Source organism: Cygnus olor, chromosome 21 (genome assembly GCF_009769625.2).
Source record: "Cygnus olor isolate bCygOlo1 chromosome 21, bCygOlo1.pri.v2, whole genome shotgun sequence".
Taxonomy (NCBI): domain Eukaryota; kingdom Metazoa; phylum Chordata; class Aves; order Anseriformes; family Anatidae; genus Cygnus; species Cygnus olor.
The window spans coordinates 8,165,556-8,192,186 of record NC_049189.1 but is presented as its reverse complement, the minus strand read 5'-3'; the positions used below and the strand labels follow the sequence as shown (position 1 = coordinate 8,192,186).

General features: G+C 56.7%; 3 protein-coding genes across 6 annotated transcripts in view; all 3 read left to right on the top strand.

The window, feature by feature from the left end:
• The window catches only part of PLEKHM2 (pleckstrin homology and RUN domain containing M2), a 31,275-nt gene extending 11,824 nt beyond the window's left edge, over positions 1 to 19,451 (top strand). Inside the window, exons 2-21 of one of the 4 annotated variants that reach the window (XM_040533785.1) lie at positions 2,128 to 2,234; positions 2,424 to 2,533; positions 3,440 to 3,539; positions 4,045 to 4,132; positions 4,548 to 4,734; positions 6,495 to 6,623; positions 7,015 to 7,074; positions 10,690 to 10,924; positions 12,162 to 12,947; positions 13,253 to 13,322; positions 13,421 to 13,511; positions 14,794 to 14,858; positions 15,177 to 15,265; positions 15,676 to 15,808; positions 15,897 to 16,087; positions 16,377 to 16,442; positions 16,973 to 17,132; positions 17,417 to 17,596; positions 17,677 to 17,793; positions 18,178 to 19,451. In XM_040533785.1, the coding sequence (XP_040389719.1) occupies positions 2,128 to 2,234; positions 2,424 to 2,533; positions 3,440 to 3,539; positions 4,045 to 4,132; positions 4,548 to 4,734; positions 6,495 to 6,623; positions 7,015 to 7,074; positions 10,690 to 10,924; positions 12,162 to 12,947; positions 13,253 to 13,322; positions 13,421 to 13,511; positions 14,794 to 14,858; positions 15,177 to 15,265; positions 15,676 to 15,808; positions 15,897 to 16,087; positions 16,377 to 16,442; positions 16,973 to 17,132; positions 17,417 to 17,596; positions 17,677 to 17,793; positions 18,178 to 18,315 (3,102 nt within the window). In that variant the 3' untranslated portion in view covers positions 18,316 to 19,451. The remainder of the gene's footprint in view (positions 1 to 2,127; positions 2,235 to 2,423; positions 2,534 to 3,439; positions 3,540 to 4,044; positions 4,133 to 4,547; positions 4,735 to 6,494; positions 6,624 to 7,014; positions 7,075 to 10,689; positions 10,925 to 12,161; positions 12,948 to 13,252; positions 13,323 to 13,420; positions 13,512 to 14,793; positions 14,859 to 15,176; positions 15,266 to 15,675; positions 15,809 to 15,896; positions 16,088 to 16,376; positions 16,443 to 16,972; positions 17,133 to 17,416; positions 17,597 to 17,676; positions 17,794 to 18,177) is intronic. The other 3 variants (XM_040533787.1, XM_040533786.1, XM_040533788.1) reach the window with 3 other exon arrangements.
• Positions 19,452 to 20,356: 905 nt separating this feature from the next.
• SLC25A34 (solute carrier family 25 member 34) lies at positions 20,357 to 22,617 on the top strand. Its single transcript, XM_040533828.1, has 5 exons — positions 20,357 to 20,895; positions 21,483 to 21,548; positions 21,885 to 22,037; positions 22,184 to 22,318; positions 22,401 to 22,617. The coding sequence occupies exons 1-5, from the start codon at positions 20,419 to 20,421 to the stop codon at positions 22,581 to 22,583; spliced, it is 1,014 nt and encodes a 337-aa protein (XP_040389762.1). The 5' UTR covers positions 20,357 to 20,418; the 3' UTR covers positions 22,584 to 22,617.
• On the top strand, positions 22,618 to 26,400 carry TMEM82 (transmembrane protein 82). Its single transcript, XM_040533829.1, is given in 7 exon segments — positions 22,618 to 23,055; positions 23,130 to 23,174; positions 23,177 to 23,201; positions 23,454 to 23,628; positions 24,300 to 24,708; positions 25,727 to 25,914; positions 26,021 to 26,400. Coding segments are annotated over 7 exon segments (948 nt in total). The 5' UTR covers positions 22,618 to 22,976; the 3' UTR covers positions 26,048 to 26,400.
• The last annotated feature ends 231 nt before the right edge of the window (positions 26,401 to 26,631 follow it).

Genomic DNA, 26,631 nt, shown 5'->3' with positions numbered 1-26,631 from the left:
GGCCTGATGTATTCGTATTTTTAGCAGTGCTGTTGGGAACAGTTCCCTAGGGGCCGTGAGGGTGTTTGCTATCCCCTTGATACATTTCACATCAGGACTGGATGATTTTCTGAAAGAGCTGCTCTGGCTGTAGCAGTAATTCAGGAGGAGAAACCAGTTTCTGGTTTTGGGGGACAAGTCAGACTTGACAAGCACAACACCATCCAGTTTTATAGAACATAAACCTTTTTTTTTTTTTTTGTCTCTATATGGAGCCTGCAGTATCTCACCTGCTCTCGCTGGAGTACTAAGGGGTTGCTGGTAACTGGCAGAACAGGGCTCACTTCGGTAACATGGGAACCGCAGATGGGCTGAATCACCACTGAGCAATGGTCGATGTGGTCATGGTCGCTGCTCCGTGCACTCTCACGGACAAGGCACAAGCTGTCTTTTGTTCAGATCAGGGTAGGAAGGCCCTGTACTGTGTATTTCTAGAGAAAATTGTGAGCGCATGGGCGTTGTGCTGGAGTCCCCATCAAAACCCGTTGGCTGCAAGAAGCCAGAGAATCACGCTGGGAAGCAGATGATGCAGGTGTTACAAAAGCAAGGAAAAGTTTCCAGCTTGTTGGAGCAGCGCAGTTTTCTTGCTAGAAACCCATGACTTGGAAAGGACACCTCTAAATGTGTTCTTCTGTGCACATTTTGATTTCTTTGAATCTAACGTGTAACTGGTGAGGCCTGGCAAAGAGGTATCAGGTGCCAAAATAAGGTATGTGTGGGTGATGTGTTGTCATGGCTCAGCTGAACCATTGCCAACCAGATCAAATAAATGTGGCCTATGCAGCTGAGGCTTCGTCCTGGGTGAGTAACTCAATCGTTCTCTGCCCGAATGCCAGGCGTGTCTGAGACAGGGACCTAAATACATCTCTAAGCTCTAGGGGCAGGAGAAGGCTGGGAAGGAATATGCCTGTAAGGGGATTTCTAGTGGCTGATTTTGCAAAAGCAACGAAGTAGTTTTTGCTGCGTCAAACCTCTGGGACTGTTGTCAGCGGAGTGCATGGCCAGCAGGGACCTCAGAGCTGGCTTTGCCAGCCCCTTGCAGCTGTGAGTGGGTTAATTGGGGATGAGTCGAGCCACCCAGGTTTTTGAGAAAGCGGCAATCAGGTGATGTAGTGCCTAGTGGCGATGCCACGCAGAGGGATCGGGGTGAATCGGGCTGCCTTTGTCCCTCTGTCTTCATCTGCACTGCCCAAGCTCAGGCTCTGCCTCTGCTCCCTCCGCGTCCCCGGTGCCGTGTAGCCAGGCAGTCCCTTGCAGCCTGCCCCTGACGCTCTGGGAGGACCGGGGCAGCTCTTGGCTGCCTGGCATCGATCCCCAGCATTGCAGCGGTTACTCGAGCCGTCTGTGACAAGAAAACCTTGGTCTCTTCCCGGGATGCTGGAATTGCACAGGGTGTCACCCAGGTTTGGCACACAGCACGTGTGCAGCAGTGGGTGAAACAGGCAGGTGCTGTGTTACTTCTCGCCGGCTTTGTCCTGCTGATTGCAGACTGCTGGATCGCTTAGGTCCACTGCGATTATCTGAGAAGAACAAAGCAGGCTTTATTTGGTAAGAACTGCCCATGGGTGATGTGACAGCAGCAACCTGGCCCCCCCCCCAGCCCCCTTCTGCTGGACTCGGATCAACTTTTGCACCTGGAAGCAAGGTTTCTCCTAGCCCAGGGTTTCCCATGGCAGGACCCTGAGACCTAGGAGGGGACTTGTGGCAGAGTCAGGAGCAAAGCCCAGAGCCCTGACTGATTTCTGTCCTGAACCACTTGGCGATGGCTGGACTGCTGTAGCGTTAGCTGTGAAGGAGGAGGCTGTGCAGCCCAGCCTGCCAGCTCAGCAAGCGGGGACGGTGTTTGTGTGGCTGTGCTTCTGACATGTCCCTGAAATGTGCATGGATCTCTGTGAGTGAAATTCTCCATATAATTTACTGCCTTAGGGTACTCTTAAAACCAACTGCTGCACCCTGTAAGTAACCTGCATCGAGGTTGCTGCAAGCTGAGAGAGGGGAAAAAAACTTCTTAATGCTGTATGTGAGTGTCAGCATCTCCAGCTGTCTTCTCTGTTGGGGTGTTTCAGCCATTGTCTCTCCTCTTTGCAGCTGCAGAGCTACTTTGCTGCGTGTGAAGATGAGACGCCGGCCATCAGAAACCATGACAAGGTCCTGCAGCGGCTCTGTGAACATCTGGACCATGCTCTGCTCTATGGGTAAGTGTTGAGCCTGCCTCTGGTTTTCCTGCACGTGCTCAGATGCTTTTCACTCTGCTTTGCCTGTGGACATGCACACAGCATGTTGCAGGGGCTTGTCTCAGCATGGGGAAGCTATCTAGGCAGCAAGTGGGCTGGGGATAAGAAAGCCCTCACTTAACCTTCCTCTGGGCCCTTCTCTTCTTCCAGACTGCAAGATCTTTCCTCAGGCTACTGGGTGCTGGTCGTTCACTTCACCCGCCGCGAAGCCATCAAACAGATAGAAGTGCTTCAACATGTGGCCACCAACCTGGGACGCAGTGAGTGTTTGCAGGCACTGCCCTGCCTCTGAGGGCAAACTTCAGTCTGGGAATATCCAGCAGGCAGCCTGGGAAGGTTGTAGTGGCTCATGCTCAAGGGCTGGGGACCGGGGGAGCTAGCAGGCAGCTTAGGGATGAGTCCAGCTTACCTTGCTCAGGCCCAGGAGGTGGGAATGCTGTTGTCCTGCATTATGGCTCTAGAAATATTGCAGCCTTGTCTCTAGGTCAGAATGTTTCTGCTGCCACGAAACCAAAGCAATCTGCTGTGCTGTGCCCTCAAGAAAGGGTTATGGCAGATAGGAGACATCACCTCTCTTGCCCCAGAATGTCTCACTCTGGCTGTTGTTTGCCTGATGCTGCTTCTCCCTTGCTGCAAGATCTCTGTAACAGATGTTTGGGACCATCAAGGCCACAGGACGGTCGGTGCCCAGAGACCTCCTCTCTGCCTGATTCTCCCAACACCCTTCATCTCCCACACCCTGTACCGGTGAGAGCAGAGCTGAGCACAGACTCCGCCATCACCTCTCTGCACCAGCCTTTGTGTAATACCTCAAATTGGACCTGTGCTGATTTAGAGCGATTCTCCCTCCGTCTCTTCTGGCTGGTGATCCTGCTGGAACTGCCAGTGGGGCCCCATCACGCTGTAGGGGTGTAGTTGTGTCCTCTTCTCTACTGGCTACCATGCACACTCTTACTCTTCTTTCTACTGCAAGTCATGAATCTGTCCATTCATCTCCCTCTGGCATTCTCCCCACAGATTTTACCAACAGCCAATTGCTCCCCTCAAATGATATGAATGTGAATGAACAATCTCATGTGTTTTAACAGATCTGTGATTATTTCCAGGCTTGCTTTGCTTCTCAGGCACTTTCCTGCAGTTAAATCCCTCTTCCGCTTTGTTTACAGGCCGGGCGTGGCTGTACCTAGCCCTCAATGAAAACTCATTGGAGAGTTATTTGAGGCTGTTCCAGGAGAACCTAAGCCTGCTGCATAAATACTACGTCAAGTGAGTATGCCAGCCCATTCTTTTTTGGGGCTCTTGTTGGCATCCCTCCTTGTCAGAAGCAAGAAGTGCCAGTGTGGGAGCGAGAAGTTGGTCAGGGTCTGATCGTTTGCAGAGGTGTTGTGTGCTTAATGCAAGGATCCCAGATGTGGAGGCACTATCCTAGAAGAGATGCTTGCAGGCTCTCTTATATTCGCTGCTTTTATTCCCAATCCCAGGCATATTCTTTATACTCTTCCATGCCTTCCAAGAAGCTCTCGACCCAGCTCTAGTAGACACCTGGAAATCTGGCTGTAGAGTGACTTGGGGACAGCATGTAGTAGAGGCTTGTGTGCTCTCAGAGCCTTAAGCTCGGCCATTGCTCTTAGAAAGGAGGCAAGCAGCAGGCCCACAGCTCTGGGGCTGTTTATGGTGTAGCTCAGGGACATGTCACCAAAATTAAGAAAACAGAAGCTGTTTTTTCTCTCTTCCACAGCTCTAAAGCTCCTCTGTTTTATCCATGTTGCAGGAACGCCCTGGTTTGCAGTCATGATCACCTGACCTTGTTCTTAACGCTGGTGTCTGGGCTGGAGTTCATCCGCTTTGACTTGGATCTGGTGAGGGGGCAGCGTGTTAGCTGTCTGCCTGCTGTGACTCTGGGGCAGCGGGTGTGTTGAGTGGGGCGGGGGTCCTGGCTGTCACACATCCCACTGCCTGGTCCAAGGCGCTTTTTCGTTGGCAGTCCTCTTGTTGAAAACGTGACGTTCCCAGATTGACAGGGGTAAAGGGGAGTCACATTCGCAAGTGTGGTACCAAGTGCTGGCATCCCTCCAGGTAAATAGAGGTGCACACAAGGCTACTGGCTGACCCTCGGTGTCACAGTGAGAGAGGAGGGAACTGTCAGGTTTCCTGTGAAAGGAGCAGAAGTGGGCAGTCAGAGGACATTCAAGGCAGTCCCATCATTTTGTCTGTGCTGTTGTTAGCTGTGTGCGGTGACTCAGATCCTGACTCACTCCACACCCTTCTCTGCAGGACGCTCCTTACCTGGATCTGGCCCCGTACATGCCAGATTACTACAAGCCTCAGTACCTGCTAGACTTCGAGGACCGCCTGCCCAGCTCCGTGCATGGCTCGGACAGCCTCTCTCTCAACTCCTTCAACTCTGTCACCTCCACCAACCTGGAATGGGACGACAGCGCCATAGCTCCCTCCAGTGAAGGTAGGTGGTCTGGGAGAGCAGAGGTGAGGCACTGGCCTCCTGTTTTTGTCAGGGCTGTGTGTTCCCACACTGCCATCAGCTGAGCTGCTGGACCAGACAAGCTACAAAACGATGTAGCAAATGATGGGCTGGAAGAGACCAAAGAGCCCCAGAAGTCAGGCTGTGAGCCTCTCCCATCTTGCATTAGGAGGTACAGCCAGTGGAAATGAGGGGGCGGTGCTGTGCTGGGATTTAAGCTGCAGACAGCCACTTTGCGTCCAGCTAGGAGGGGCAAACTTCCCCACGGGGTGAAAACTGTGCCCATTTCTGAACATGAACAGTTCAGGGTAGGTATGCAAGGCTGCAGAGAACCTTTTCTAACTGCTTATTTTGCAGTTGAGAGACACAAATAATTTGGAGGATGTAGGGAGTAGTTTCCAAAGTCTTCTCTCCATGTCTGAGGGAAAAGCAGCCAGTGGTCTCAGTGGTGATGGTTTTTTCTCTTTAGCTATCTTACCTTGAGCAGGCTGATAAGTTGTGATGCTCACACCCTTATATGTATCACAGAGGGCTTGGCCATGTTGGGTGTTGTTCCTGATGAACTGAGAAAACGTGCCTTGTGCCTACCTCCTCAGCCCACTTCAGGCTGGAACAGGCAGCTCTTACGCTACATGAAATGTGTTCACAAAGGAACATTTCAGCTACTGTTGTTCCTAATCCAGAATACATTGACCTGGTTCCTTTTTTGATGCCAGTTTGAGGAAAGCAGGATCAGGAGATTCTGGAATAGATGGGGTGCAGTGAATTCAGGACTGTGTCCACCTACAGTCAGGTTCCCTCTGAGACAAGGGTCTGCCAGTTGCCTTTTATGTGCAAGGACTGCAGTCCCTAAAGACACTGAGGAGGAACAGCCCAGGAAGCAAGATGCCGGGATGGGTGTTAGCATCATTTTAGCAAAGGGCTTTGAAGTACGGCACTGCTTTGGGCTTTTCTGTGGTGTCTGCACACGTGCTGCATGTGTGAAAGGGTTTGCTTTCAGAGAGAAAGCAGCGAGGCCTCTTGGCTTGCCAGAGTGCACAAGCCAGCACCCTTCCCTGAAGCATCGCACAGCACTTTTTTGTATCAAAGTCCTGCGTAGTTGTCCTTCCTCCTCCCAAACAACCCGCAAATTCCCTGCCACGCATGACCAGCCCATTGGTAGCACCCCAGGTAAGTTGGAGACAGCAGAAGGAACCTAGCAGTAAAAATCATGTGAGGAAGCTCCTCTGTCCCCAGAGGCTGGGAATAAGCAGCATGCATGTTTCACTGCATACTGTACCCCTTGTCTTGTACTCCTGTTCCTCCCTTGACAGAACATGTCTTGGTGCAAATGCACCTCCTAACCGATTGGGCAAGGGGTGTCAAAAGACAACCCAGCTGGTGAATGGAAGCTTGGTGCTCAAGAGGGGTTTGGAGTAGAGATCCAGGAGATCTTGGAGCTAGGTTTTGGCTTTGGCCTCATCACAAGCCATTCTGTGTGTCCAGGCAGTAGTTGTGATCTGTGCCTCAGTTTCCCCACGTGGAGAGGGGTTTGGTGCTGGTGTAGAAATGCAGTCCCTCATTGTGGGACCAGGGAGGTGGATGTGTGAGAACCCCAGGGAGAAGGCAGTGCTGCTGGTCCTCCAGTAGGGAGCGGGTTGGGGGTCCAGTGTCTGTCTCTGTTTGAGCAGCCCCTTTCATCTCTGTGGTGTTCTGATCCCATTTAACTTCATTAACCATTTCACTGCTCGTCGTTTCAACAGGAGCATCTCACTTCCCTGGGAATGTAGGTGGAGTTGGGGAATTTAGCATCAGAGGACAAGCTTTGCCCTTTAATCAGACCCCTGGCTTTGCAAACATTAATGAGTCAAACATCACGGTATCTGTGGGAGGTAAGTGTGAAGTGGGGAAACTGAGGCACAGAGCACTTAAATTGCTTCCCAAAGGGGATCCCTGGCTAAGAACACAAGCCCTGTGACACCCACCATTTCTTTGTTTTAGCTTTCCAGCAGCTCTCCTGCTGGGGCCTTCATCCTTTGCTGGTCGCATCCTAGCTCCTGCAATGTAAACATCCAGCAGTAACAACTGCTAGTGCAGCTGGTTTCCATTTGCATTTGTGTTCCCCAACTATGTTCTCATGCGTTTCAGATACCAGTGGAAGATTTTTTTTTGTTTCTCTCCCTTCCCATCTCCCTCCCCAAATCCCTTTTACACTCTCCCCTGTCCCCCTCCCTCTCCACTACTTGTATTTCTAATCCTGAGTTTTATCCCTCGTTTTTGTAGATTATGATTTTGGAGATGTCTTTCCAGCAATGCAGTCCATGCCCAGCAGAGACTGGGAAGGTGGGACATACTCATGTGTTAAAACATTTTGTTTTTCTCTCTGCATTGCTGCCACCTGAAGCTTGCTGCATGCTCCCCTCTTCACTTCTTTAACAAACACACCACATCTCAATGGAATTCAGTAGCGGCAGAAAGAAGTAGAAAAGATCCTTCAAGGGGAGCAATTGTGTTTCATCTACTGTGAGACCACGTGCAAAGCTTTCCCCAGCTCCTCGGGTATCCAGACATGTTCACCGGGCCATGTGTCCTGGAGCAGAGGGGTGTTTTCCTGCCTCTGACTACGCCTCTGTGTCTTCTAGACATCTTTTGCCCTTGCGCTCTGCGCAGCAGACGTGACGCTGAAGTTTCAAGTGTAGTGCTCTGGCTGCTCGGTGCGTTATGGCCTGTGTTGGTAGAGGAGCCTTACACCACATTACAAAAGCAAAGTTGTGAAATCGCCCCTGCTGTGAAGCTGGCATGCAGAGATCAGCGGCCATCTAAAATGTGACAGTGCCAGCTGATCTGACACCAGATTGTCTCTTTGGGATAAAGCACACAAGGTGCTCATTGAAAAACTGATCCACATTCATTGATTTCCTGAAAGTCCTGGAAAACAGATAAAACTAATCCTGTCTGCTTTATTTTTCGGCCTTGTGTGGAGACTAATCTGGGAGGTTTTGTTTTCCTTGGACCCTATGCCCTGTGTCACAACATCTCTCTTGAAGCCATAACACGCATTACATGGCTGGGCTCAGTTTGGGTCACTTTTCTCCTCCTTCCTTTCTCCTCCTTCCTTTCTCCTCCTTCCTTTCTCCTCCTTCCTTTCTCCTCCTTCCTTTCTCCTCCTTCCTTTCTCCTCCTTCCTTTCTCCTCCTTCCTTTCTCCTCCTTCCTTTCTCCTCCTTCCTTTCTCCTCCTTCCTTTCTCCTCCTTCCTTTCTCCTCCTTCCTTTCTCCTCCTTCCTTTCTCCTCCTTCCTTTCTCCTCCTTCCTTTCTCCTCCTTCCTTTCTCCTCCTTCCTTTCTCCTCCTTCCTTTCTCCTCCTTCCTTTCTCCTCCTTCCTTTCTCCTCCTTCCTTTCTCCTCCTTCCTTTCTCCTCCTTCCTTTCTCCTCCTTCCTTTCTCCTCCTTCCTTTCTCCTCCTTCCTTTCTCCTCCTTCCTTTCTCCTCCTTCCTTTCTCCTCCTTCCTTTCTCCTCCCACTTTTTAGGCCAACTTGTCAGCTATTTATGGCCTTCATGGTCAAGACCATACGCCCATTTTAGAGGAGTTTGTTCTCCTTGCTCCACATGCAGTCCACAGACCCCCTGTGTATCCTTTATGCTTCACAGGAGTAGGAAATCTCTCTGCTTTACCCCTGGAGGAAATACACTCACACTCCATCCTTTGTAACTAAAAGCTGCAGCCGGAATTACTTTGGCCAGTGCTACCTGAATATTTGGGAATACTCTGCCTGAATTCCATGTGGATGGCTCTTGGGCTCTAACACACTTCCTCTCACCTTCTTTCTTACCCCACGTATAGAGATGCTCACTTTTGTCATTGTGGCACAGCGTGAGCAGCCAGCTGTACTTTCTGTGCTGTGATCACAGCTGATGACCCCAAAGCTTGGGGGGATCTGATTTCTCCTCCACCACAGCTCTCCCGATCTGTCTGGGATGAAGCAACTGGGCACGTTGCCTTCAGCTTCTCCTCCCTGCAGCAGGGACAAGGACGGGTGAACTCCTCCAAATCCAGTTTCTCTGTACAAGCAGAGTCTTGAGTGGCAGAAGTGGGCTTGGGTTGTCTCTGAGCACCTGGGCAGGTCACAGTGGTCATTGCTGGTCCAATGTGTCCCTGACACCTGAGCTTACATCTAAAGGGGACAAACCATGTTTCCAAACACAACACCCAATGAGCGACCTAACTGTGGGTGCTGTGTGCTGGCTGGGAGCCCCCAGGGGACATTGGACACATCCCTCTAGCTTTTGGAGGTGCATGCAGGTCCTGGTTGCAAAGTGGTGCCGGTGCAATCTGCCACTGCTCCAGGCTCAGGGCTGTTGAGGCCAAGTAGACCTCGGCCACAGCTAACTTGGCATCCTAACCCCCAAGGTGAGCTTCCTGCTGCGTTCCTTGCCATTTATACACAGAGCAGGGGGTTGAGAAAGTTTGACCCATTCCCTGTTTTCAGCAGATGCATTTGGAGCAAAACTGTCTTTTGGACAAAGATTTTCGTTTTTCCTTTTTTTTTTTTTTTTTTGTCTTAACAGAACCAACAATGTTTAGGCAAAGTGACGTTCTTACAGGCTAGAAGATGAAGGGGCTGAATAGCTTCTAAATGTTTTATTTTTCCCTCTCCTTCAATGTGGTCATTAAAAAATCTACCTTGTTTGCTTCCTTTTATACGGTTTACACACTCCGTACTGCAGGGCAGGCATTTCAGCAGGAACAAAGCAGCATTTTGAAATTGGCCCTCCCAAAACTGCTTTTATTAGATCTTATTTTTACTAGAGGCTTAATTTCCTAACTCAGAGCCTATACCCCCTGAGTCAGTCTCCTAGGGTTTTCATTCAGAAGGGGTTTCCCTGCCTACCATGAGGTTTCTAGTTGTTTTAGGGAGTGAACGGTGTCAGGGAGGAGAAGGGCATGGTCACGTTCCTCTAACCCTGACTTTGTGGATGATAATGCTGAGCATGACTGCTGTAGCCCTTCTCTGCTGCTGCTTTTACTTCTGAAGACTAACGTGGGCCAGGCTGGTTGTGCTACAACCTGTCTGTGCAGCCTGCTGTCCTTGGGAATGCTGTGTTCCCTTCTCCGTGCTCCAGTCCCCATGTCGTGCAAGCAGAGGAAAGCAGCCAGCTCCGTCAGGCATGCCGTAGGGACCATTGCTTCACAGGCTGGCTCCGTGTCTGCCCTTACAGCTGAGCAAGCATCTTCCTGGGACCCATTTGCAGGGAAGAAGGCGGTGCTGAGCACTGTGGGGAACCCTGTCTGCCAGGCCGAGCCTGCTATCCCAGCCCTGGGGAACTTCTGATGAACAAGGGGGGGTTTCTGACAGTACCTGTGCAGCCATTTAGTGTAACATGCTGCTGATCTCCATGCCTCCACTCAAGGTGGAGGTGCCCGTGACCATTGGGATGGGAACATTGCTCCCCGTGCTTGTTAGCAGAGCTAAGGAGTCATGGCAGCTTGACCACACAAGCCCAATACCACGGTAGGTGCAGTTATTTCCACCTAACTTCCCCTGGGCACTTTAGCTGCTGTCATCTTGCAAAGGAGTGCCATGGCCCCAAGACCCATTGGTTCTTTCCTGGGGATGCTTACTCTAATTCCTGATCCAGGTGCAGGCTCCTGAGTGACCGAGCTGTTATTTCCAAGCATTTTCTAAATTGCAGCGGGTATAAAACACAGAGCGATGTTGAGTTGTACCCTGGCCTCTGTCCTGCCTTGCAAGGAGCCTGCTGTCTGCAGCAATCTCTGAAGCGCTAAGCGGGGCCAGCGGTGCTCTGCTAGTGCTGGGGATGGTGCCTCTGGGAGCAGCGGGGAGACTACTTGGTGCCATGAGACCCCAGCACGCAGCTTTGCTTTATTTTGTGTGATCCAGCTCTTACAGGGTGCCTAGGCTGATGCTAATCCCACTTTTCCCTTCTTGTCTTTGCAGATGGAGATCTCACAGACACGCTCAGCTGCCCACGCTCTACTGCCTCGGAGGCAAATGGCAGCAAGGCCTCCGTGAAAAGCCCGACGCAGCGCTATAACCCCTTCAACGAGGAGAAAGCCGACACGCTGTCCTCCACTGAGACCACCCCAGTGCACACAGCTTCCCAGGAGAAGGCAGAAGCTACCCCTGAAGGAACAGACCAGTCTGAGAGCTGCACAGAGCTGGAGGTCATCAGGTGGGAACAGAGCTGCCTGGTCTAGAAACACACCTTCCAGTGTCATCTGTCACTAGGGACTGGTGATGTCTCACCCCTTCTAGCCCAGCAGAGACAGTATCTGTTGTGCAGCCTTCATAAAATCAGGAGGCAGTGTGGGTTTTTTTGTTTTGTTTTGTTTTTTAATTCTAGATGCCAGGTGGTCCTCTGTAAGTGTTAACAGACCTGGTTCCTTGGGGCCGTAGAGCTGCAGACTGGCTCAGCATAAACACCTTTGCCCAACAGTCTGTATTAGAGAGCTCAAAGGACTCTGCGGGCTTTTATTGTAAGCTTTCTCCAGTGGGTGGCAGGTTTGCAGTAACTCTGGGTCTTAGATCTTCCTTCCTTCCTCTTGTTTGTCAATAAGCTGTGGCTAAACCTGTTGAGGGAGATGCGTCCACAGACCTGTTGGCCTGTGTTTGACTCCTTGCGGAGGAGAGCCTTAGGAGTCCCTCAGAGCCCTTAAACCCAGACAAAGAGTACAAGGCTCTGTCTGCTTATGCCTGGGGACGGAGGCACCCCCAAACCAGCTCAGCAGGCCTGTGCTTTGTTCCCATGCCTGTTTTTCCTGGGAGGTGCAGAGCAGACGTCTGTGAGATGAGTTACATTGCACCCTGTGCTCCAGCAGACGTGTGGGAAGGGGAGCCACACCAAGTTTGCTTCCCAAACAAGAGGGCCACAGTGCGAAGTGACCTGGCAGCAGCTTGGTGCTGTGGAAGGCCTGAGTATTTCCTGGTGTGCCATTCGTTTAGAGCGGGTTGCAGGCTGCATCTCCCTCTTCTGGCAGCTGGGGACATGGCATTCCCGCATCCTCTTCTTTCTCCAGAACCCTTCTCCCTCCCAAGTGCCCTGTTCTCAGTGATATCTCCCACACCAGTTCAGCTCCGCATCCACTTGTGATGCCTTTTGCAGCTAAAGGAAACCCAAGATGCATCCAGCAAGGGAATGCCTCTCTTCTTTCTTTAAATAGGTGGGAAACTGTCTCCATGCCTTGTGGTGTGTCTGCCTTCCTTGTGACGGCTGACATGGAGACTGAGGCAGTGGGGCTCTGTGTGGCCGCACACTGAGCAATGTTCTTGATATGAAAGTTTCTCTGTGATAGGGAAAACTGCAGAGGAAGATTGTTGAAAAAGGGTAGGACCCTGGACCACTACCTGTGTTTTGCACACTCTAGGCAGGCAAAGACAAGTGATATTTGTGCTGGTCTTTCACCATGCAGATTAGCCAAGAAAAAGAAAACAGGCAAGAAGAAGAAAGCAAAGCCAGAGGAGCCAGCGAACACACCTGTGCCCACAGTGCCCAAGACCAGCACGCAGCAGGCCAGTGGAGACAGCGGCGTGAACGGGCTGAGCGACAGAGAAGACTCGCAGAGGGATGACGGTCCTGCTGCCCCGGCTGGGGAGCCAAGCCCGGGCGGGCAGGAGGAGGGTCGCGAGCGCTCTGCCCTCAGCCAGCTGGCTTTGCGTATCCCTGAGATGAAGGACACATCCATGGAGAGCGTGGGGCAGCCGCTGAGCAAGGTGATGGACAGGCTCAATGGGCAGCTGGACCCGGGCGGCTGGAACGCCCCCCTCGAGCCCCCCGGGCAGTCCTTTCGGACTCGCACGCCAGGGGAGACCCCAGATGGATCGTCCTCTGGCGACTTTAGTGAGGGGATTTCAGCCCCCATGGACTTCTACCGCTTTACCGTCGAGAGTCCAAACGCTGCTGCACCAGGTGGTGGCCACCATGACACTCCAGGGCCTGGCCAACCGCCACATGTTTCTGGTAGCCCTGAGGCTCCTGAAAAAGAAGAAAGCGGAGAGGGAGAAGCAGTTGGGGCAGTAGAAGAGTCTGGAGGAGTGAGCGTTGAACCCCAGAGTGCTCATATGGCCCCCACCAATCCTGAGGCTGTCCGTGAGCAGAAGAAGGAGCAGCCCAGCCCTTCTCTGAGCAGCGCTGAGGACTCTGGGGTGGAGGAAGGTCAGGGCAGCCCTTCAGAGCTGACTCACCCTTCAGAGTTCAGGTGAGGCTGGGTTTGCTCAGCTCAGTGTACGGAGTCCATGCGAGCACAGAGAGCGTCTTCCAAACATAACTGCTGGTGCTCAAGTTGGTGCTTTTCCCTTTGTCCTCTGTTTGGGAGGGCAAAACCCATCTTTTTCCAGGATAAAGATGATGCTTAAGGGGTCATGAGGTGATGGTCTTGGCCTTAGGGGCCAACAGGTGCCCTAATAATGCACAAGTTCACTAAGGAAGGGGATTTGCCCTTCCTGGACCTGCCCAGCCCCACATCTGTGTCCATCCTTCAGCCTCTTCTGTCTCTCTTCACAGGGTGGATAACAACCATCTGCTCCTGCTGATGATCCACGTCTTTCGGGAGAATGAGGAACAGTTGTTCAGGGTAAGGTGGGCACAACCTGGGGGGGCACCCTGGTCGATCTCCTGCAGAGGGCCTGCTCTGCCCGTGTTAGCTGTGTACTGAGAACTCTCTCCACACAGATGATCCGAATGAGCACCGGGCACATGGAGGGGAACCTGCAGCTGATCTATGTCCTGCTGACAGATTGCTATGTGTACCTGATCCGGAAAGGTATCCCATTGGACTCTACTCCTTGGGGCTGCTACAGCAGCCTGCAGGACTCTCAGTTTAGCAGGGACATAACCCCTGGGAAGCCTGGGAGTGAGGGCTGGAGGGAGCGAGGCTCACTTGCCTCATTCATGGCTTGCTCAGTGATTAGGGCTTCATAACATCTGTTTAACATCTTTGTCAGTGACATTGACAGTGGGATAGCATGCACCCACAGCAGGTTTTCTGATGGCACCAAGTTGTGTGGTGCAGTCCACACGCTGGAGGGAAGGGATGCCATCCAGAGGGACCTGGGCAGGCCTGAGAGGTTGGCCTATGCAAGCCTCATGAGGTTCAACAAGGCCAAGCACAAGGTCCTGCATCTGGGCTGGGGCATTCCCAAGCACAAATACAGGCTGTGCAGAGAATGGATTGAGAGCTGAATGGATTGGGGGTGGTGGCTGATAAGAACTTCGATGGGAGCCAGCAATGTGCACGTGCAGCCCAGAAAGCCAACCGTACCCTGGGCTGCATCAAAAGCAGCATGGCCAGCAGGGCGAGGGAGGGGATTGTCCCCCTCTGCTCTGCTCTCATGAGACCCCACCTGGAGCACTGTGTTCAGCTCTGGGGCCCCCAGCACAGGAAGGACATGGATGTGTTAGAGTGAGTCTAGAGGAGGCCACAAAGATGATCAAGGGGCTGGAGCACCTCTCCTGTGAGGACAGGCTGAGGGAGCTGGGGTTCAGCATGGAGAAGAGAAGGCTCTGGGCAGACCTTACAGCAGCCTGCCAGTACCGAAAGGGGGCTACAGGAAAGCTGGGGAGGGACCCTGTCAAGGGGGTGTGGTGATAGGACAAGGGGTAATTTAGATTAGATATAAGGAAGAAATTTTGTACTATGAAGGTGGTGGGGCACTGGCACAGGCTGCCCAGAGAAGCTGTGGATGCCCCATCCCTGGAAGTGTTCAAAGCCAGGTTGGATGGGGCTTTGTGCAACCTGATCTAGTGGGAGGTGGCATGGAGGGTTGGAATTAGATGATCTTTAAGGTCCCTTCCAACCCAAACCATTCTATAACTCATCAGTCCTTGCCGGTTCCCTCATGTCCCCAGGAGCAGTGGCAGTACCAGCAAGGAGCTCTGGTTGACTTGTCCCCCAGGAAGCCCTGGGACGCGTGCCCTGCAGCTCTGTGCTGCTGGGGACGTGGCTGGGCTTGCAGGTCCATTGCTGCTGCTGTGCAGTGGCCTGGATGCAGGCAGCGCAGGGCTCCTTTGCCCCCCGTTCATGCAGCTCTTTGTCTCTGTGCCAGGGGCAGCGGAGAAGCCGTACATGGTGGAGGAGGCCGTTTCCTACAATGAGCTCGACTACATTTCTGTGAGTGCTGGAGGGGAGCAGGGGGTCATTGCCCACCTCTCTGGCTGTAGAGATGTCAGCAGCAACATGGTAGGGTGTTTCTTTGGGGCTCTCTGTCCATGGGGAGTGTTTTGGCCAGTGAGTTCTTGAGATGTGGAGAGTTAAAAGTGCTCCCCCCTCACATGCCACCTCTGTGGATGCCCAGCTTCTTTGTGTCTCTGCATGGGCAGCAGAGCAGCTGCTGACCTTCTTCCCTGGGGGCCAGGATGCCAGGTTCAGCCCGGCTTCGCTACCCTTTGTCTTCCGTCTTGCTTCCTTAACCGGTCGTATGTGGCGCAGGTTGGGCTGGATCAGCAGACGGTGACTCTGGTGTGCACCAATCGGAGGAAGCAGTTCCTGCTCGACACCGCAGACGTGGCTCTCACAGAGTAAGTGGGTACCACGCGGCGAGCCGTGACGCTTTCCTCCCGGGGCGTGGGAGCACAAGAGACTCCTATGACAGCCCCCTCACAACAAACGTCCTACAACCAGTGGAGATTTGGGGCTTGGTTTGGTGCCACTAGCCTTTCTTCACCTTACTGGTTGAGGGAGGTGACTTGCATGGTCATACTGAGGTCTGGGTTGGAGATGGGTGTCCGTCTCCCAGCTGTCTCACCCATCTTCCTGAAGCTCAGACTTTGCAACCACCATTGTCTTTGGTCTGTAGGCTGATTTCCAGACCCTTTGGTCTGGAAGGCCACAGCCCCACAAGAAAGGGGAGCCACTTTGGCATCAGAGCATGTGAAGTAGATGAGGGGCTATCTGCCCTGGCCTCATCAGACATCTGTCTCCCTCTCAGGTTCTTTCTGGTCTCCTTGAAGTCAGCCATGATCAAGGGGTGCCGGGAGCCCCCCTACCCCAGTATCCTCACCGATGCCACCATGGAGAAACTGGCACTTGCAAAATTCGTGGCCCAGGAGTCCAAGTGCGAGGTGAGTTTGGCTGTCACAGCTGTCACCAAACATGGTGGAGTGTCACGCTAAACACCCTCCCGTTCTCATCTCTGCCCGTCTCTCGCAGGCCTGCGATGTGGTGGTGCGTTTCTACGGCCTCATTCACTGGGAGGACCCCATGGATGAGGCGCTGGGACCCTCTGCCAATAGCTACACCTCTGCCGAAAACGCGGTCACGAAGGATGGCATCCTGCACTACAAGGCGGGCACCTCGTACCTGGGCAAAGAGCAGTGGAAGACCTGCTTCGTGGTGCTCAGGTGGGTGCTGAGGCCATGGGTGGAGGCTGGAGTTGGTTGGGGCTCATTGGAGAAGACATTAGACCACTTTTATTTTGCTGCAAGCTCCTGCTGCCCAGGAGCAGCTTGAGAGGAGGAGAGAGCCCATCTCATCACTTGGGAGGCTGAGATAAAGCCCCCCATTGTGGCTGCTGCCGGCAGGAACACAACCCCGTGGGGCTATGTGCGTAGAGGGCTAGGCAGGAGTGGCTGTGGGACCAGCAGAGCTGAGCTGCCTCCAGTGACCATCTCTCATCTTTCCAAATGGCAGCAACGGGATCTTGTACCAGTACCCCGACCGCACCGACGTCACGCCTTTGCTCTCCATCAACATGGGGTAAGTAGCTGGTGGGTTGTAGTGCCCAGGCTCGGCAGGGCTCCTCAGGATCTGGGATCAGTAGCTCCTTGGGATGTTCAGGGAGGTGCTTTGGGGCAGGGGGTGATATAGGCCATGCTGCAGGAGGTTTGCATGTCAGTGGCTGGGTAGCAGGGCTCCCTGCTCGCTCCTGGATACACGCAGATTCCTGTTTGGATTGGGTTTGGTGCATGCAGCTGGAGATGGGCTCATTTCCTCCTGCTTTTTATGTGCCAAGCTGCCTGTGTGCTGGGGAGGTGGCCTCTGAAGGGCTGACATCCTCCTCCAAGAGCCACGCTGGGACACCTGCACCAAACTCAGCTCTGACTCTACTACGATGCGTAGAGATGGAGGCCATCCTTGGAGCAACCACAAGGGATGTGGCAGATGGGAAAGCAGCCCCTGTGGAGAACGGGGGTGGTAGACAGCACCGGGAGGGCGGACAGAGGCAGGGGCTGCTGTTAGGATAGTGCTGGCTGGTCCGTTCTGCTGATCTCCGTCCTCTCTCCCAGCGGTGAGCAGTGCGGGGGATGCCGGCGCTCCAACACCACCGACCGGCCCCACTCCTTCCAGGTGATCCTGACGGACCGGCCCTCCCTGGAGCTGAGTGCCGACAACGAGGAGGACATGGCAGACTGGATGCAGTACTTCTGCCAGGCTGTCTCCAAAGGGGTGAGCCGGGGATTGGCCGCAGGCATGGGCAAATGGACCTCTCCTTCACCCTGAGCACCTTTGGGCCCAGCCTCCGTGGTCCTTCCCATCACAGGGAATCCTGTTCCCCAGGATGGCAAAGCTCAGCCTGAGCACTGCCAGGGTGGAGATGCGGAAGGGATCAGGGAGTGATGTTTTGGGGTCCAGAGGAGGCAGTTTTTTCATGAGCCAGGAGGGCTTTCCCTCACCAGAGGCACGGGGCCCCTTCCTGCCAGGTTTTACCTCCCCTTCCCCACACTGTGCAGGTGATCCCCCAGGGTGTTGCCCCTACACCTTGCGTCCCCTGCTGCCTTGTGCTGACGGACCAGAAGGCCTTCACATGCCACGAGGACTGCCAGACAAGCTTCTTCCGCTCACTGGGCACCATGGAGCTGGCTGACATCACTGCCATCTCCACGGAGGCCGGCAAGGAGTACTGTATCCTGGTGAGTGCGGTGCTCAGGGGCTGGCCCTGCGCTGGGCTAGGACCGTGGTAGTAACGGCTGGTTTCTCTCTCGGTGTTCAGGAGTTTGCTCAGGACCGCAAGCAGTTCCTGCCCCCCTGGGTGCTCTATTTTAGTTGCACTACAGAACTGGAGAGGTTCCTCTCAGCGCTGAATGCTGCGTGGAGGAACATCTACCAGGTGAGTGTGCGAGGCTGTCACACCCTTCCTACGGCAGCAGGGCAAGTGGGGCCCGTGTGCTCTGAGGAAGGTGTGGGTGAATTTTTCCCTGCCTGTAGGCAGAGCAAACCCAGCCTTCCTGCAAGGGACAGGAGAGCCACAAAGCTGTGTCTGTATAACCATGGGATGTGGGATTCAGAGCAGGGGAAATGTTGGAGGCCCCCAACAAGCCAGGCCATGAGCATCCAGCACTGACAAAGTGGGAAAGAAGCTGGGTCGGCCCTGTCCCCCTCTGTCACCAGCATTCATGACACAGATGACTTTTTATGTCTGTTTTTGAGGCGGCTTTGTAATGAGGAGGAAGAGGTTTAGTTTATCCCTGCCTGACTGCTCCGCACCTTTCAGGTCGACCTCCTGCACAAGGCCATTCTGGATGCCACTGTCAAGAAGAAGTGCGAGGACGCTCAGAGCCTCATTAACAGCGCCTGGCAGCGCAGCGACAGCCTGTGCCGCGGACGAGCGGAGCGGGACCCCTGGTGTTAGCCCTGGCAGGGGCAGGACAGCTGGTGGGACGCCCTGAGGCGCTTTCAGAGAGCGGGCACAGCACGGAGCCTGTAACCATCTGCCCTGGGGCCAACTGGCACCCCAAACCCTCCCGCCATCGCTCAGTCCCCACCAGCAACGTGCCTGCGGGTGAGGATCTTGCACCCCATCCCCGCCGTGCTCTGCCCTGAGCCGGGGACGTGCAGCACGTTGGCGGTGCTGCCGCGGGGAGAGGCACGTGGTGACCAGACACCTCGCCATGCTGGAGCCGAGGCCAAGCTTGGCCTCTTTCCCTGTACAGCCTGCACCCTGCTCATCATCCATCTGCCACGGGGCAAAATAATTTGCCTTTCAAGGAATACCGTACTGGTAGGGAGGGCAGGGTGGGAGCAGGGTGGGCTGGGGTTGGGCACCCACCTGTCGCAGCAGGAGTGACAGTCAGCACGGCTTTGTTCATTTTAGAACAGGGTAGGTGGCGGACGTGGCGAGACGGGAACACTAAATCACTACCGTGCATGTTTTCTCCTTGCTAATACAATCACCACGTACGGCACCGCTTCGTCTCCTTCCCGGCCCACCTCCGGGCATGGGAACATCTCACCTGGAGCTGGTGCATCCAGACATCACTGAGCTGAGGTTGAGAGCTGAGGTGGCGGGCAGGGAACGATGGGAAAAAGGAAGAGGGAATGGGGCCAAAAATTTGGCTTTGAATATTGTGGCTGTTTACGAGCAGTACGGTTTTAGGAGATGGCAGAAGCTGGCTCAAGGCTTGGACATGTACTTGGACAAAACCCAGCCGGCCCCGTGTGCCGGGGGAGAGAAGGGATCGAGTCCCATGTTCTTCAAATGTCCTAAGGGCTGCTGTTGTCATGCCTGGGGCTTTTGGCTCGCTTCATCCACCACCAGTGCATGAGAGGGAGCAGAGGCAGCAGCCCTGTGCTGGACCCATCCCCCTGCCCTCTGCAGCGAGCCCCTTGGGGCACCGTTTGAGCTTTTAAACAATAATACAGAGATCTCATGTAATATATATGTTCACAAAGCCTTTTTCTGGGAGGAAACGTATGTGACTGAATGTATATGTATATACATCTGCTTCCTTTCCCCCTCCCCAAATAAATGTTCATTGGTAACTCGGACCTGGCCCTGCGCCCTGTGGCTGCCTGGGGTCCCCTCGCCGGGCGCTGCCGTTCCTCCGCGGGGCGATTTTTGAGCCGGGCTTTGGCTTGATGGAGGGAGCCGGAGGCGCTGCGGCAGAGGAGGAGGAGGAGGAGGATGGCGAGGAAGGGGCCGAGCCCCCAGCGGCTTTCACCGTGCGCCGAGGCACGATCTCGAGCGGTCGCCGCCGGTCCCGCAGCTCCGGCCTCGGAGCGGTTCCCAGCCCAGCCGAGGAACGAGCAGCGCCGGCGCCGCCTCTCCCAGCCCGTAAGCACCTCGGGGCTGTGCGGCTTCACCCCCCTTCCCCATCGCCCCTCCTCGCCCCTGGGGATCTCACCGGGGCTGGGGAGGGATTTAGGGGACGGGGCTGCCGCGCTGGGCAAGCACCTTGGTTTTTCACTCCCCCCTCCCCCCCCCCCCCAATAACCCCCTCGTTGGCCGAAAGGTGAAACCCAGGCACGGCTGTAAAACCAGGGAGATGGGGGGGATGCGCACAGTGACCCCTGCAGCCTTTTAGCCCCAAAAGCTCCGATTTCAGGTCCCGGCAGCAGGAGGGGGGCGAAGCCCCCGAGCCCCCGCCGGGGTCACCAGCGGGGCCGTCCTGGTGCCACCCCCGCTGCCCGTCCGGCCGGGGGGGGAGGGGGGGGCGAGGGGCCGCCCCCGGAGCCCCCCCATCCCGGGCCTTACTTTTAATTCCCCGGCGCTTCGGGCTGATTTTTTTTTTTCCTCCCATTTGCGCCGCGTCACGCGGGGGGAGGGCACCCAGCGGGGATCTGGCACCCCCCCGCTGACCTCTGCCCTATATCCCGTCCCCAAATCGGGGGGCGGCAGCGGGTTGGGTGCGGGCCCGGGGGGGGGCTCGCCCAGGGGCGGCGCTCGGGGCCCCCCCGTGGCCGCAGGGCGAGGAAGGTGGAGCCTGGCGCCGTCCCCGCGGCGGGCAGGTGCTGCATGGCGGCGGGTACCGGCACCCTCGCCCCCTTCCCCGCCGCCCTGCCCGAATTCCCCTGTCCCCCCCAAAGCAGAGCCCCGAGCCCCCAGGGCTCCCCGGCCGGGGGGGTTCCGCCGGCGGCCGACCTGGTGCTGGGGGCCGCGGCCGGCTGCATGGCCTGCGTGCTCACCAACCCGCTGGAGGTGGTCAAGACGCGGCTGCAGCTGCAGGGCGAGCTGCGCGCCCCCGGCACCTACCCCCGGCCCTACCGGGGCGTGCTGCGGGCGGCGGGGGCCGTCTGCAGGGCCGACGGGCTGCGGGGGCTGCAGAAGGGCCTGGCCGCCGGCCTCCTCTACCAGGGGCTGATGAACGGCGTCCGCTTCTACTGCTACTCCTGCGCCCTGGCCGCCGGCTGGACGGGGTGGCCCGGTGGCACCGTGGTCGCCGGGGCGGTGGCCGGGGCCGTGGGGGCCTTCGTGGGCAGCCCCGCGTACCTGGTGAGTGCTGCGGGAGGGCGGCAGCGCTGCCCGGGGGGGTTGGGGGGCTGGGGAGCTCCCCCCCAGATCCTCGAGCATCCCAGCTCTGCATGTCCCCCGTCCCTGTCCCGGCTCGGCTTTGTCCCCGAAATGGAGGGGACGCGTTGTGTGTGCTCAGCTTGTCCCCGGCCCCTTGGTTTGTCACCCCCCCCCATCCTGGAAACCCTAGTGCAGAGCCCCCATAGTAAGGAAATGTGGGTGTTTTCCCCCTTTTTGGGGCATCTCCCCCTCTCTTGGGGCACAGAGCGGTCGCAGCTCAAAGGTGAGGCCACTGCAGGTACCGACGGGGCCCTTTGCCCTGGGGCGGGAGGCGAAAGCGGGGTTCAAAGTCTGGGGAGAGGGGCACAGCTCTGCACCCCCCCAACACATCTGGGCACACAACGTCTGCTGGAGGAGCTCAGATTGACCCCAAAAGCTGCTTTTTTGGCACTGAAGAGAGATGCTGAAGCCCCGAGAGGGATACCAAGCCCTTCCCGGTGTTTTAACATAGGGGCAAGGGGGGAGGAGGGGAAATTTGTCACCTGCCGTGCAGGTCACTGTCCCTGCAGGTCAAGACCCACCTCCAGGCCCAGACGCTGGCGGCCGTGGCCGTGGGCCACCAGCACAACCATGAGGTGAGCGGGGTCGGGGTCGGGGGGACATGAACCGAACCGGCGGCACTCCCGCCATGCGCACACCGGCAGCAGGGAGGTGGCGGGGGGGGACGTGGATTATTTTGGCCAGCGGCTATTTAAAGCCACCGTTTGGCAGCTCGACCCACATGGGTGCTATAAATAAACGGCGCGGGCTGCAAGGTGGCGCTCAGAAATAATTCACGTGATGTTTGCGGGGTGCAGCAACACCAGGACCAGTGCCACCCGCATGGGCCCCACGTGGCTTTGTGGGTGAAAGCCAAGGGGGTTTGGGGCCACCACCTTTCCCCGTTCACCCCAAATTTTGCCTCTTCCCAGAGCATCTCGAGTGCCTTCGAGAGCATCTACAGGCAGCACGGTGTGGCGGGGCTGTGGCGGGGAGTGTCGGGCGCCGTGCCTCGCGTGGCCGTGGGCTCAGCCGCGCAGCTCGCCACCTTTGCCTCCGCCAAGGACTGGGTCTGCCAGCACCAGGTGAGTATCTAGCGATACTGCACCAGTATCCAGCAGGATACTGCACCACTATCCTGCACCAGTATCCAGCACCAGTGAGCATCCGGCACGTGCCGGCTCCAGCCCCCGAAATGCCTGGCTCGGCTGATGGCCTCCGCTTCCCGCAGTGGTTCGGGGAGGGCAGCTGGGCCACGGTGCTGGCGGGGGGCATGGTGAGCGGCGTGGCTGTGGCGGTGACGATGACGCCTTTTGACGTAGTCAGCACCCGCCTCTACAATCAGCCCGTGGACGCCGATGGCACGGTAAGGCCACGTGGGGAATTCGGCTTTTTTCCACCCTGGGATGCGTCCGGCGAGGAGCTGCAGCCACCTCCTCTCTCCGCAGGGCAAGCTGTACCGGGGGTTTTGGGACTGCTTTGTGCAGATCTCCAGCAAGGAGGGGCTGCTGGGCTTGTACAAGGGCATCGGCGCTGTCTACCTCCGCCTCGGCCCCCACACCGTGCTCAGCCTCTTCTTTTGGGACGAGCTCAGGAAGATGGTGCAGCAGCAGCCACCCCCAGGGCCGTAGGAGTTGGCGGCGGTTAATAAAGGGATTTTTTTTTTTTTCTGTTTCGGTGGAGCTTCAGGGTCTTTGGGGTGCTGGGGCTGGGGGCTGGGATCCGGTGCGAGGCCTTGTCGGCGCATCGGGCTGCAGGATTAGGCTGAGGATTGGGCCAAATGCACCGAGCGGGGCCGGGAAGGATAGCAGCAATGCCAGGGGGGCGAGGAAGGATGCGTGTGCTGCGTTTCAAACTTTGCCGCTGCCCAAATTTCCCCTCTGTCGGGGCTGGAGGTGCTTCCCGAGCCTGGCTGCGCCCAGCGTGGCAGCTCCATCAGCAATGATTTACCAGCCCCGGGGAGCCTCCGCCCGCAGACCTTTGAGCCAGGGCCTGGCTGCGCCGCAGCTGCTCCACGCCGAAAAATGTTCTCCCTGGGGTCCTGGCTGCCGGTGTGGCCTGGGCTGGCGTGGGGCTGGGCTCTGCTGGATGCGCTGCTGCAAGGTGAGAGCCCGCGGGGCGGCACGGGGCCGCAGGGATGGGGGGACACGGTGACCCCCCGCTGCTTGTCCCCACAGGGCTGGTTGGTGCCTGTGCTGTCTCGGTGCTCTGCAGCCTCCTGAAGGTTATCTCTACATCCAGTGTCTGAAGTAAGCTCCCACCCTTCTTCCCCCTGGGATTTGGTTTGGGACTTCTCCTTTTGGGACTTCATCTCCTTTTGGGACTTCATCTCCTTTTGGGGCATCTCCTTTTGGGGCATCTGCTTTTGGGATCCATTTTTAGGAGCTGCTTTAAGCACCCACGGGTGCTGAAAGGGGACCCAGGGATGCTGGGGGCTGCGCCTTCCTCTCCCTCTCCCCGCTGTGGGCGACCCCATCCTGGTGTCCCCCTGCTGTCACCAGCAACCCAGCGAGGCAGGAGCTGAAGGCAGCAATCGGGGCACAGCGGCAGGTGCTGGAGCTGCTGCAGGTGCTGGTGCTGACGGGCGTCTTGGCACTGGTGGGCTCCCGTGTGGCCGCGCTGGTGGTGCTCGAGTTCTCCCTGCGTGCCGTGTCCGCCCTCCTCTCCCTCGGCAAGGTGAGCGGGGCTGGGGAAACTGAGGCACGGCAGGCTGGGAGCCACACAGCCCCTCACTGCTCGCAGTGCCCTGCGGCATGGAGGAAGCTGCGCAGCGCCCTGAGGCTTTGCAGCCTCCATGGGAAGGATGGGGTTGAGTTTGGGAGGAAACCACGCACTGCTTTGCACTGCTGCAGCTCCTCGCTGCTTGCAACAGCTGCAGGAAGGAAGGCGATGGGGCATGGAGGAAACCATGCGTCACTTTGCAACGGTGCAGCCCCTTGCTGCTCTGCAACTCCCATGGGGGCTGCAGGGGCTGGGCGTGGCCCCTCACTGCTTTGCAACACCCGTGGGGAGGGCAGGGGATGTGGCATGGAGGAGAACACACGTGGCTTTGCAGTGGTGAACCCTCCTGCTGCTTTGCAACACCCGTGGGGAGGATGAGGGCTGCAGGCAAGGGGAACATGGGGGCTGCAGCATGGAGGAACCCACGCGTTGCCTTGCAACAATGCATCCCCTTGCTGCTCACAACACCCACGGGGCATGCAGCTGCGCTTCCTGTTGCTGCTTTGCAACTGCAGGCAGGATGAGGGCTGCAGCACGGAGGAACCCGCACAGGGCTCCGCACCCGCACCTTCTCTCGCGGCTTTGCAACCTCGGCAGCTCTTGACAGCGCCGTCCCACTCTCGCAGGGCACCCACAGCAGCCAGCTTCTCCTGCTGTGCCAGTACTCGCTGGGCTGCGGCGTGTCCTGCGGCCTCAGCTTCCTGCTGGAAGGGGCTCCCCACAGGACGAGCAACCTGGCACTGGCGGCGGGGCTGGCGGGGCTGCTGGCCGTGCACGCCCGGCGCTTGGCGCTCCACACCTGCAGCCTCTACGAGCTGCACAGCCGGCAGCGCTACTGCGGCGTCTGCATGCTGCTCCTCACCGCCGGCCACCGCATCCCCCGGCTGCTGCGCAAAGCCCTGGTCATCACCTTCACCGTCGCCGACCTAGCCGCCATCTCCCTCATCAACCGCGATTTCCTCTCCACGGCGGAGGCCGTCCGCTTCTGGACGCCGCTCACCATCTGCTACACGCTGCTGGTCATCTACATGCAAGGTGAGAGGCGGGCGGCGTATCGCAGAGTTCTGGGGGAACACAGATTTTGGGGACAACCCAATGTTCAGGCCAGTTCCCCATAGGGTTGCTTTGCAATACAGACCCCGAATTGTGGGGATCAAGCAGCCAGGTTGTTCCCCCTTGGGGTGGCTCTGCCACATAGACCCCAAGTTTTGGGGACAACACAACCAGGAGATCGTTTGGGTTCCCAAAATTTTGGGGATGACTCAACCAAGGAGGACATTTCCCCATGGGGTGGCTTTGCAGTAGGGACCCTAAGTTCTGGGGACAAGCCGACTGGGAGGTCATTTGGATCCCCCAAGTTTTGGAGCTGATCCAACTAGGAGGTCGTTTGGGTCCCCCATTTTTCTGGGATGAGCCAACTAGGAGGATGATTCCCCATGGAGTGGCTTTGCAATAGGGACCCCAAGGAATCTGGGGACAATCCAACTGGGAGGTCATTTGGGTTCCCCAAATTTTGGGGATGGCCCAACGGGCACATCATTTTCCCATGGGGTGTCTTTGCAATACGGATCCCAAATTTTGTGGATGGTACTACCAGGAGATCATATGGTTCCCTTGAAGATTTTGGGAACAGACCAACCAGAAGGTCATTTGGGTCTCCCCAAATTTTGGGGACAACCCAATCAGGAAGTCATTTGTTCCCCCAAAGTTTGCAGATGACCCAACCAGGAGAACATTTCCCCATGGGGTGGTTTTGCAATAGGGACCCCAAAGATTTTGAGGACAACTCAGTTGGAATGTCACTTGGGTCCCTCAAATTTTGGAGATGACCCAACCAGGAGGTCATTTGGGTCCCCCCCCAAATTTTGGAAACAAGCAAAGTAGGAGGTCATTTCCACATGGGGTGCCTTTGCAATAAGGACCCCATGTTTGGGGGGTGACTCAACCAGGAGGTCACTTGGGTCCCCCAAGTTTTGGGGACAAGCCAAAGTTGGATGAACTTCCTGCTGTGCCTGGTTGTGGACAAGGCCACCCTGACACCGTGTCCCCGCAGAGGAGCAGTGGCCGAGCGCAGGCGGGCAGGCGGTCTACCAGACGGTGCTGGTGCGCATGGGCGGCCTCTTCATCCTCCTCCTCACCGTGGGCCGCTGGACAGACATCCTCCACATCCTCCTCTCGCTGCTGGGCGAGCTCTGGTGCCTGCTCCGTGCTGGCGTCCTGCTGGAAGCGTGCCGGCGGCAGGTGAGTGCCCCCGATGCAGCCCCAGCGAGGGGCTGCAGGCAGCCCCGAGGCCACGGTGAGGGGCGGGCGCCTGCCTTTCCTCTTCTCTCCCCTTCGTCTCCCGTAGGATTTCACCCAGCAGGGATCGTCCTGAGAAGAAGGTGTAAGTGGGGATGAGAAACACGGGGTGGCTTCACCCAGCTCCCCAAATTCTCCCCACCGCGCTGGAGGGCCCTCATGGGGACCAAGGGAAGAGGGCTCCTGGAAGGCGTTCGACCCCATCCCGTTGGACACGCGGGGCTGGGGGGGTGCTCACACAGCCCCTGTTTTGGGGGGGCGACCCCACAAGGCTGTGACGGTGCTGGGGGTTGGCTCCCTCCTCCTGCTTGGAACGTGGGATTCTGATAGATGTCTCTGTCCTCAGGGGGTGCATGGCCACGTCGCCATGGTGTGGGGACCTCCAGGGCTTTATAAAACATGGAAAATAAAGGTGTGGGGTTTTTTTTGTTGTTTGTTTGTTTTTTCAGCAAATGCCTGGGCAGAGCAAGCTGGGGGCCCATCATGCTGGGGACAGGCTTGGGGACAGCCCCAGTGGAGGGAAACTGAGGCACAGAGGGGTGTCCCCACCTCCCTGAGCCACCTGAGCCATGCCAGGGGGCACCTGGCCCTGCGCGGATGGGGTGCGGGGTTTGGGGAGGGAAGCCCCTGCCCCGGAAGCTGGCACTGGGGGCGCAGCAG